Here is an 11,166-nt window from a genome sequence, read left to right on the forward strand (position 1 = left end):
AAATATTGTTTTGCTAAACAACTAGTTTTCCATCCAAAAAACCAACCCAAGAACAGAAAATTCCCAAGTAGAGGTGCACTTTAAACATGCGTGGGGAGCTTAGCTGTTTTCGGCTGATATAGGACCTTGAAACCTTCTGTTTCTATTGCACCAGTTTGGATTTCTGATTCAAAGGAACTTGAAACTGAGTAAATGGCAAAGCTGCTACCAACAGAACATGGTTTTTTCAGACTCGGACCTTTAAACTTGGGTTCGGAGTTGAGCCCAGAAGCCGACCCTGTTTATCCTGACATGGAGGCCAGGTGGACATGGAGGACTTCAAGTGGGCTAAACCCCAGGGCTACGTCTACACTGGCACCCTTTTCCGGAAATGCTTAAAATGGAACAGTTTTCCATTATAAGTATTTCCGGAAAAAGCGCGTCTACATTGGCAGGATGCTTTTCCGCAAAAGCACTTTTTTCGGAAAAGCGTTCGTGCCCATGTAGACGTGCTTTTCCACAAAAAAGCCCCGATCATCATTTTCACAATCGGGGCTTTTTTGCGGAAAAGAAATCTGTGCTGTCTACACTGGCCCTTTTCTGGGACAGATTTCCAGAAAAGGACTTTTGCCCAAACGGGAGCAGCATAGTTTTTCCGGAAAAGCACTGATGATTTTACAGTAGATCGTCAGTGCTTCTCCGGAAATTCAAGGGGCCAGTGTCGACAGCTGGCAAATTATTCTGGAAAAGCGGCTGATTTTCTGGAATAAGTGGCCAGTGTAGACACAGCCGAACAGCATAGTTTTTCCGGAAAAGTACTGATGATTTTGCATTAGATGGTCAGTGCTTTTCCGGAAATTCAAGTGGCCAGTGTAGACAGCTGGCAAGTTATTCCGGAAAAGCGGCTGATTTTTCCGGAGAAACTGGCCAGTCTAGACACAGCCCAGTTCTCTTTGTCTACTGCCATAAATGGGTGCACTGAGCATACATAGAATAAGATGCAGCTCATCTCCTACAGATCTGATTACCCTAGCCTGGAGAAAGGAAGGGAGGGGAAACAAAGGCAGCAGGAAGGGAAGGGAATGACCCAAGGTCATGCAGTAGCTCAGTGGCAGAGACAAGATAGAACCCATATCTCCTGACTGTCACTGACCCACACAACACAGACCTAAAGTCACAGAGAAAATTCTCACAACACAGCAGTGAAGGACCAAGGCTTCTAACCCGCCCTCCCACAGTTGTGTCAGCATAGGATATATAAGAACTAGGGGTCACCAAAGGAGATGAATAGGCAGCAGGCTTCAAACAAACACAAGGAAGTTTTTCTTCACTCAGTGCATAGTCAACCTGTGGAACTCCTTGCCAGAGGATGCGGTGAAGACTAGGACTTGAACAGGGCTCAAAAAAGAGCTAGATAGATTCATGGAGGTTAGGTCCATCAATGGTGATTAGGCAGGATGGGTAGGAATGGGGTCCCTAGCTTCTGTTTATCTGGAAATGGCTGACAGGGGAGGGATCACATGTGGATTCTATGTTGTGATCCCTCCCTCTGGGGCATCTGGCATTGGCCACTGTGGGCCGACAGGACACTGGGCTACATGGACATTTGGTCTGACCCAGTGGGGCTGTTCTTATGTTCTTCTGTTCTATCAATGTGTGACCAGAGAACACGACTGTCTCTGGGGCACTGAGCCACCGTGTTCAGTGCCTAGTGAGTCCAAGCTGCATTTCCCTGGAAAACGGGTATGGGGCTGGGCTGATGGGCCAGAGTCTCAGTTATATGCCCAGGCTGGGAGGCTGATGCTGGACACCAGAGAGGAATCTCCTTTGCTGGGCCTGTTGGGTTTGTCTTGTTCTCGGCTTCAGCGGCTAATTCAATTTGATGGAGCCCACTCTTGGCTCAGATGTTCAGATGGTGTCAAGTAACCAACCTCCTGGCTTCAGAGACGTGTCTTGATGGATATTGGTGGGATAATGCACAGGACTAGTAGTCTCATGGTCGGCGGTAAGACGCTCCCACACGGCCAGCCCCATGGACGTGGCGAGCACTGGCCGCCTTTGGCATATTCCCATCAGGGGGTATTATCATGAAGGGAATCGGGACAGTCCCCTCTGACACTGCCCTTCTCCTTCCCTCCACAGGTCAGAGACATCGGGCAGGGGAAGAAAATGTCCAATCAAAGCACCGTGACCGAGTTCCTGCTCTGGAGTTTCTCGGACATTCGGGAGCTGCAGGTTTTGCACTTTGTGGTGTTTCTAGTCATGTACCTGGCGGCTCTGGTGGGGAACCTTCTCATCATCTCAGCTGTAGCCCTCGACCACCATCTGCACACCCCCATGTACTTCTTCCTGGGAAACCTGTCCATCCTGGACCTCGGATTCATCTCCGTCACCGTCCCCAAGTCCATGGCCAACTCCCTCCTGGGCACCAGCTCGATTTCTTATTCTGGATGCTTCACCCAAGTCTTTTTCCTGCTCTTCTTCATCGGAGGAGATTTTTTCCTTCTCACCGTCATGGCCTACGACCGCTACGTCGCCATCTGCCAGCCGCTGCACTATCGGAGAGTGATGACCAGGAGACGCTGTGTCCACATGGCCGCCAGTGCCTGGATGACTGGTATTCTCAATTCTGCCCTGCACACGGGTAGCACGCTGGCTGTCTCCTTCTGCAAAGGCAACAGAGTGGATCAGTTCTTCTGTGAAGTTCCCCATCTCCTAAAGCTAGCCTGCCCTGCTTCCTACCCCAATGAAAATGGCCTGCTTCTATTTAGTGCCTGCTTAGTCTTAAGCTGCTTTGTGTTAATAATTGTGTCGTACATTCAGATCTTCAGAGCGGTGCTGAGAATCCCCTCGGAGCAGGGCCGGCACAAAGCCTTCTCCACCTGCTTCCCACACCTCGCCGTGGTCTCCTTGTTTATTTCCACTGGCACCTTTGCCTACCTGAAACCCACCTCTAGCTCAGCCCCGGGGCTGGATCTGGTGGTGGCTGTTTTCTACTCCATCCTTCCCCCAGTGATGAATCCGGTCATCTACAGCATGAGGAGCAAGGAGATCGAAGCGGCCCTGAGGAAACTGGTGGGGTGGAGGCTGGCCCCTAAGAGTCAAAATCCCATCACTTCCTGACTGTGATTTCATTCCGTGTTTCTGCGTCAACTCGAGAACGTGCTTCACCATCTCTTTCCAGGCAAAAGGAGCCCTTGCATTGGCAAAAATACGGACACGCAAGTCAGTGGAGTGACTGTAGTTCTACGGTGAAAATACGATCAGACTCCATTCCTCGATCTATTTTATGTTTTTCTACTGCCACACACATTCCTGTTGTATCTCAGCAACTTACACCTAAAACCAATAGACCAAAGTCCCTAGTGGATTTCATGAACCCTTGAGGTGGGGGGGAGGGTCTTCTCCTTTTGGTGGTATTAACTGTGCTGTGCTCCTCTCGGCTATTGATTTGTTATTTGGTTGTGTAACTCTGTGGGATAGGACCATACGAAGCCATATCCTCATAGAATCCCTGGGTGGGAAGAGACCTCAGGAGTCATCGAGTCCAGCCCCCTGCCCAAAGCAGGACCAACCCAACTCAATCATCCCAGCCAGGGCTTGGTCAAGCTGGGACTTACACACCTCTAGGGATGGAGATTCCACCCTCTCCCTAGGGAACCCATCCGAGCACTTCCCCACCCTCCCAGCGAAATAGATTTTCCTAATGTCCAACTTAGACCTCCCCCACTGCAACTTGAGACCATTGCTCCTCGTTCTGCCGTCTGCCCCCACTGAGAACAGCCTCCATCTTTGGAACTGCCTCCGTCTTTGGAACCTTCTTTCAGGAAGTTGAAGGCTGCTACCCAATTCACCCTCATTCTTCTTGTCTGCAGGCATAAGGGCTACATCTAGACTGGCATGATTTTCCGGAAATGCTTTTAACGGAAATGTTTTCCGTTAAAAGCATTTTCGGAAAAGAGCATCTAGATCGGCACGGACGCTTTTCTGCAAAAGTAAAACGAATCTGAGCTGTCTACACTGGCCCTTTTGCGCAAAAGTTTTGCGCAAAAGGGACTTTTTTCCAAACGGGAGCAGCATAGTATTTCTGCAAAAAGCACTGATTTCTTACAGTAGGAAGTCAGTGCTTTTGCAGAAATTCAAGTGGCCAGTGTAGACAGCTGGCAAGTTTTTCTGGAAATGCGGCACATCCAGGGTGCATCTACACTGACATAGGGTGCATCTATTTTGAGCCATCCCTTACTCCACGTAGAATGAGCTTTCTACAGATGGCAAAATAGCACGTCTGATATATTTTGAAATAGCAGATGCATTGAAAAAACGTGAGGTAGTTATTTCGGGAAACCATAGGCATCCTGAAATAGCATTGCGGTGTAGACCTTTTTTTTAAGCAGCCGCGCTCCCCCCACAAATCCTTCCACCCCCAGCTTGCTCGCTGCTGCACAGCTATGCTAATGAGGTGAGCAGGACTTTCTTCAAACCCATGCAAGTGCGCCCCCTAGAGGAAACTCTGCACCCAAGTCTTTCTCTCTTTAGTTTTCACTCTTGCTGGCCCTTATGGCGTACGTCTGATAACCTGGCCATCTGTCATCTGCTGCTCTACATTCCATGAGGAGTAACAATTCAATCTAAGGAGTTAACTTTCAACTGCTGCGTCTAGCTGTGGGCAGTTAGTTTGCACTAAGGGGGATTTAAAAATGGCAGCACCTGGAAACATGCAAATGAAGCATGGGATATTTAAATCACGGGCTTCATTTGCAGCTCCGGTTGCCCTCATTTGCCTACCTAGCTCGAACTAACGAGCTAATGTAGACATACCCTGAAAGAAGTGGGCTTGTCTAGTTTGGAAAATAGAAGATTGAGAGGGGACATGATAGCAGTTTTCAAGTATCTAAAAGGGTGTCATAAGGAGGAGAAAGAAAACTTGTTCTTTCTGGCCTCTGACGATAGAGCAAGCAGCAATGGACTTAAACTGCAGCAAGGGAGGTTTAGGTTGGACATTAGGAAAAAGTTTCTAACTGTCAGGGTGGTGAAACACTGGAATAAATTGTCCAAGGAGGTTGTGGAATCCCCATCTCTGGAGATATTTAAGAGTAGGTTAGATAAATGTCTATCAGGGATGGTCTAGACAGTATTTGGTCCTGACATGGGGGCAGGGGACTGGACTTGATGATCTCTCAAGGTCCCTTCCAGTCCTAGTGTTCTATGATTCTATGACATCACCCTTGGTTTTTTACCCCTTTAAATCTAACCCAGGGTATGTCTACACTATCCCGCTAGTTCGAACTAGCGGGGTAATGTAGGCATACCACACTTGCAAATGAAGCCCGGGATTTGAATTTCCCGGGCTTCATTTGCATAAGCGGGGAGCCGCCATTTTTAAAACCCCTGGTTCGAACCCCATGCAGCACGGCTACACGGGGCACGATCTAGGTAGTTCGAACTAGGCTTCCTAGTTCGAACTACCGTTACTCGTCGTGAAATGAACCGAAGATAAGGCCGGAACTCGTGCCAGCAAGGCATGAGGTTAGGGCTTAGAGGGTGGAGCTGTCTTGGAGTGCCCTGAGTGCCCACGCTCTGCACATCACAGCACTCAGCCATCAGCCCGGCTGCACTTGCCACAGGCTGCCATCTGGGAGGTTCAGTCAGGGGGCTGTCCAGATCCAGGAGGCCCTGCAGGAGAGCTTCCACCCCGAGGAGCCCGCAGAGCCACCCCAGTCTTCCCCATCGGGGGCTCGTGCCCCATTCCTCCTTCACCTCCTTCCACTTACCCCTCCCCAGCCCCCTTCCTGACGTACAAAATAAAGGACACGTGTGTTCAAAAATAGAAACTCTCTTTATTTAACAAAACTGGGGGGGGGGGGGGAATTAACCTCTGAGGAGACTGGGAAAAGGAGGTGGGAGAGGGGAAGAGAGAGGGAGAGGGGAGGGGGAAACCTGGGAGGAGGGAGCTGGAAGTGGGAAGCCAGGGGAAGAAGGAGGAGGGGAAGTTTCAAACTATGGTATGCCATATCTTCAGTACTGTGTACAGATGTGGTCTCCTCACCTCAAAAAAGATATTTTGGCCTTGGAAACGGTTCAGAGAAGGGCAACTACAATGATTAGGGGTTTGGAACAGGTCCCATATGAAGAGAGGCTAAAGAGACTGGGACTTTTCAGCTTAGAAAAGAGGAGACTGAGGGGGGATATGATAGAGGCCTATAAAAGCATGAGTGGTGTGGAGAGGGTGCATAAAGAAAAGTTCTCCATAATAGTAGGACTAGAGGACACCAAATGAAATTAATGGGCAGTAGGTTTAAAACTAATAAGCGAAAGTCCTTCACACAGCACATAGTCAACCTATGGAACTCCTTGCCACAGGAGCCTGTAGGTTAGGTCCATGGAGTGCTATTAGGTAGGGGGTAGGAATGGTGTCCCTCGTCTCTGTTTTTCAGAGGCTGAAGAAGGATGGCATGAGACAAATCGCTTGGTCATTGTCTTCCATCCATCCCGTCTGGGGTAGCTGGTGTTGGCCGCTGTCGGCAGACAGGCTACTGGTCTAGATGGACCTTTGGTCTGGCCCAGTACAGCCGTTTTTATGTTCTTATGTTCTAAGCTCAGGGCTCAGGGTCGGGGGTCTCACTGGACCTACTTGATTTTCATGCAAACCTGCTCCTGGGTTCGCATGTGGCTTTTGGTGACCAGGCTGGCAGCTATCCTTCCCTAGACGGCCACTTTCCTAGTGCGGAGATCGTAGACGTTGGAGGCCTCCCCCCACACCTCGATGAGGTCTACGATCTCCGCACTAGACCAGGCGGGCTCCCGCCTCTTGTGGCCCCGCGCAGGCTCCGGGGCCGGGAGGGGGGCAGAAGAGTTTCCCTGGCTTGGCCCAGAGTGGCCACCAGGGCAAGCTGGGGAGGGCTAGCCTCCCACTAGTTCGAATTAAGTGGCTACACAGCCGTTAATTCGAACTACTTAATTCAAACTAGGCGTTAGTCCTTGTAGAATGCGTTTACCTTGTTCGAATTAAGCGCTCTGCTAGTTCAAATTAAGTTCGAACTAGCGGTTTGCATGTACAGATGCTATGAAAGTTAATTCAAATTAACGGCAATTAGTTCGAATTAACTTTGTAGCGTAGACATACCCTCTGTTCATACAATTAAATCACCGAGCTGCTTTACAAAACCCTTCAGTGAAGTCCAGTGGCAGTTGAACGTCTCCCTCACTACAAAACATCGATAACCTCCCCAATAACACCATCCTTGCCACCATGGATGTAGAAGCTCTATACACCAACATCCCACATGAAGACGGATTACAAGCAATTAGAAACACTATCCCAGAGGACACCACTGCCAGCCTGATAGCAGACCTATGTAACTTTGTTCTCACCCACAAAAAAAACCATCATCTTTCTAACCCTCACTTAGGCCTCTGAAAGTCCAAGTCGAGGTCACTAGACTCAGCTGTACCCAAGGGGTGACCTTATCTTCTCCTTAGAATCCCAGGACTAGAAGAGCCCTCAGGAGTCATCGAGTCCAATCCTCTACCCAAAGCAGGACCAGCCCCAACTCAACATCCCAGCCAGAGCTTGGTCAAGCTGGGACAAGGGATAGAGATTCCACCCCCTTCCCTAGGGAACCCATCCCAGTGCTTCCCCACCCTCCTAGGGAAATAGTTTTTCCTCACATGCAACATAGACCTCCCCCACTAAAACATGAGCCCACTGCTCCTCGTTCTACCATCTGCTTTCCCTGTGAACAGCCGTGCACTGTTCTATTTTCTCGAGCTGGCCTGAATTTTGCTGTTGTCCACAGATTCCCTGTTGGCTTTTTCTCCTACCGTCCGTTGCCTCCCGGAAGGGATTGAGCATGGGGGGGAGCCCGGAAGGTGGAGAACTCATTGGCCAGGTCTCTTGGCTCCCAACAGTGTTTGGCAGAAAACCAGCTGCCAGGCCCCCCAGAAAATGAGTCACCACGATGAGGTGAGAGGAACAAGTGGAAAATGCCTTTTGCCTGTGGCCGGACAAGGGATTCTTAGGACGGCGGTGAGCAGGGTCCGTAGAATTGGAGCAGGGCTTCTATGGAAGAGAAACTGAAAGTCACCAGTCACCCAAGGGAGGCCACCGCAGGGTAGATTCATCACCGGGGTGAAAACGTTACCGTGGTAACACAGGTGGAAACTCTCTTCTTCAGGACTCTCTGGTCCGGCATGACCACGGAGAGTGCTAGGCCAGAGAGCTCCTGGACTATAGAGCCGGGGCCCACGGGACTGGTCACAGCAGCCCCGAGACACAGAGCAGACACTAGGAGCAGAGCCCCAGTGGTCCTGGGGCAGAGGAGCCATGGTGGTGAGGCTGGCTGTGTTTGGCAGTGGCGAGGGTGCCCTGCCCAGCCCAGCCTGCTGATGGACCAGGAAGAGCCCAGGGCCCATGCACAGGGGGGCATAATTGACCTCCCCTGGTCTGGCAAACTCCCTCCTTTGCGACTGGTCAGGTCCTGAGCGTGCTAGATGAAGAAGGTCCATCCTGTCGTGAGAAAGGCACTTTACCCAGTACTCATTCATGACGGTTGAATAATACAGTGGCTGGCTTATAAATCTCAGTCATGAGACGCTGCTGCTAGCAGCTAACATTCAGCTCCCCCTACCCCAAACAATCGCTTTTGGAACCTGACTTTCCCCCAGCAGGGTGAACCGAATTACAGTGTGCTCTTTGCCATGTCTGGCTTCCTCTGTTCTCATTCCTTGAATCAGATCCTGTATGTTTCCTTGAATGGGAGGCTAGGGCACACGGTCTCCACAATGGGTAGAATTTGCAAAACCTCTGAGGCTTGCTCTACACTACAGGGGAAAGTCGACTTACAATATACAACTCGAGGTATGTTAATTGCATAACTGGAGTTGAAGTATCTTAAATTGCATTTTTGCACTGTCCACACAGCGGGAGGTCGACGGGGGAAAACACTCCCATCCACTTCCCTTACTCCTCGTGAGGAGCAGGACTACTCGTGCCAAAAGAAGTGCCCTTTCAGTTCAAGTTTGTGGGTCTTCACTAGACCCGCTATATTGAATACTAGAAGATCGACTTCCAGAGGGTCGGTCTTCTCCATAGTGTAGACAAGAGCTTGAGCGACTCAGTTCAAAAGTGAGCTAGGGCCTTGGAAATCTATGCTTCACTGCAAGTCCATGGGATTTCTGTTGCTAAGTCATTTAGGCACTTCGATAATTTTACCCAATGTGCTTCCAAAGAACAGATCTTGGTATTTCACAAACACGGAATTGAGTAATATTTTCTGCATGCCTGTTTTTTTAACGTAACAATGTCATCTTGTTGCTGTTAGAAAGAGAAGCTTTAACAAAAATCAATTATAACACTTGTTGATTATTTGTTGATACCTAAGAATCCATTCGGTGACTTCTCAAACTTTCTAATCGTCACAAAAGGAGCACAGAGTAAGAAAATACAGTGTTCCCAGATCTAAAATGAGAGGGCATTTAGGAATCCAGGATACAAAGGGAAGACCAACTATTGTAACAAGCTCCCTACAGGAATCCAAAACCAAAACTCTACAAAATGTGTTTTCCCAACACTGCTAGAGCAGAAAAACAGATGAAATACGTAACCAGAATCCAGAACTTGGCTGTGTGGGGCACAGAGCACATGACAGTTATGTTTGCCATCTGGGCAGTAGCCAATAAGAGCCGTGATATTTAATGGGAAAGTAGCCACCCCAAAACTTAGTGTGCACTCACATTCCCCATGACCTATAGATCACCGTTGCTATTTCAGCCAGACCGGTCATGACTTCTGAATTCCCATGAGCACCATGAATCCATGGAGGATCTTTCTCAGTGCTTCCGTGACCTCTTTGTTTCTCAGGCTGTAGATGAGTGGATTGGCCAGGGGAGTGAGAACTGTGTAGAAGAGAGAGAGAACTTTATTGAGGTCCTGCAGCATGTGGTCCTCCGGTAAAATATAGACAACAGTGAGGGTCGAATAGAAAATGGTCACCACAATGAGGTGGGAGGAGCAGGTGGAAAAGGCCCTTTTCCTCCCGGTGTATGAAGGGATTTTCAGGATGGTAGTGATGATACAGATGTAGGACATCAGGGTCAGTAGAAATGGGAAAGGAACAACGATGGACGTGATTATGATACTCAGCCGTGTGATCAGGCTGGAGTCATCACAAGAACGTTGGATCAGTGGGTTGAAATCGCAGAAGAAATGATCGATTTCTTTGTGGCCACAGAATGCTGATTGGGACATCCAACTGAAAATCAAGGTACTCGCCACAAATGCCAATATCCAGGACCAGGCTGCGAACCGGAGGCAGAACCTGTCAGTCATCAGTGTTGCGTAACGCAGAGGTTTACAAATCGCTAGATACCGGTCGAAAGACATGGCTGCTAAGAGGTAGCACTCTGTACCGGTCAATAATCCAAAACAATAAAACTGCACCATGCAGCCGGGAACGGAAATGGTCCTGTCCCCCGTCAGGAGACTGGCCAGCAGCCGGGGCAGGAGGGCGGAGCTGTAGCAGGTCTCCAAGCAGGACAAGTTCCCCAGGAAGAAGTACATGGGGGTGTGGAGGCGCCGATCCGCCACCACTAGCACCATGAGGAGGATGTTCCCAACCATGGTCACCATGTAGATCACTAGAAACACCAGGAAGAGAAGTGTTTGCAGTTCAGGATCATTCCCAAATCCCAAGAGGATGAATTCACCAATGACTGTTCGATTGGCCACTTCTGCTTTCTGCCTGAGGGTCATCTAGGTAAACAGAAAAATACAAAATGTCGGAGGTAGACTCGCAAAGGCAGAAGTGGGAAGCCCTGATGCAAGCCAGTGACTAAGGGCTGATTTCCCCAAGCCGCAAGGGCTTAAAACTGCAGGCAGGTGCCAATGGCAGTTACGACCATTATCGAAATTGGTTAGGTTTGGGTGCCGAGGTGCCCTTGAAAACCTCACGAGGTGCCTAAAGACGCATGGCCCTACATGCTTGGCAGGAGAAGGACATTAGCTAAGTTATATAGATAGCGGCTTCTCATTGTCCGCTCACCAGTGGGAAGTTTGGTACACCTGGCGGGAAGATGTCCGAGCAGCTAATGGGGCGGAGGCAGAACTGTGAATGATGTGAGGAGGAAACACAGTTCCATAGAGGTTAGGGATTTTTAGTTAATAACAGCATATCGGCAAACCAGTTCTGG

General features: G+C 49.5%; 2 protein-coding genes across 2 annotated transcripts; one reads left to right on the plus strand and one right to left on the minus strand.

Annotated features, from left to right (window-relative positions):
- Window positions 1–2,129: 2,129 nt before the first annotated feature.
- Window positions 2,130–3,270, plus strand: LOC102449144 (olfactory receptor 14A16-like). Its single transcript, XM_075912206.1, has one exon. It carries the CDS (start codon window positions 2,149–2,151, stop codon window positions 3,100–3,102), a length of 954 nt encoding a protein of 317 aa, XP_075768321.1. The 5' UTR covers window positions 2,130–2,148; the 3' UTR covers window positions 3,103–3,270.
- Window positions 3,271–9,757: 6,487 nt separating this feature from the next.
- Window positions 9,758–10,729, minus strand: LOC102449612 (olfactory receptor 5AP2-like). Its single transcript, XM_006129563.2, has one exon. It carries the CDS (start codon window positions 10,727–10,729, stop codon window positions 9,758–9,760), a length of 972 nt encoding a protein of 323 aa, XP_006129625.2.
- Window positions 10,730–11,166: the final 437 nt, after the last annotated feature.

Source organism: Pelodiscus sinensis, chromosome 30, assembly GCF_049634645.1.
Source record: "Pelodiscus sinensis isolate JC-2024 chromosome 30, ASM4963464v1, whole genome shotgun sequence".
Lineage (NCBI taxonomy): Eukaryota > Metazoa > Chordata > Testudines > Trionychidae > Pelodiscus > Pelodiscus sinensis.

Coding starts and splice junctions, on each gene's coding strand:
- LOC102449144 (XM_075912206.1), top strand. CDS start 2,149: ATGTCCAATCAAAGCACCGTGACCGAGTTCCTGCTCTGGAGTTTCTCG.
- LOC102449612 (XM_006129563.2), bottom strand. CDS start 10,729: ATGACCCTCAGGCAGAAAGCAGAAGTGGCCAATCGAACAGTCATTGGT.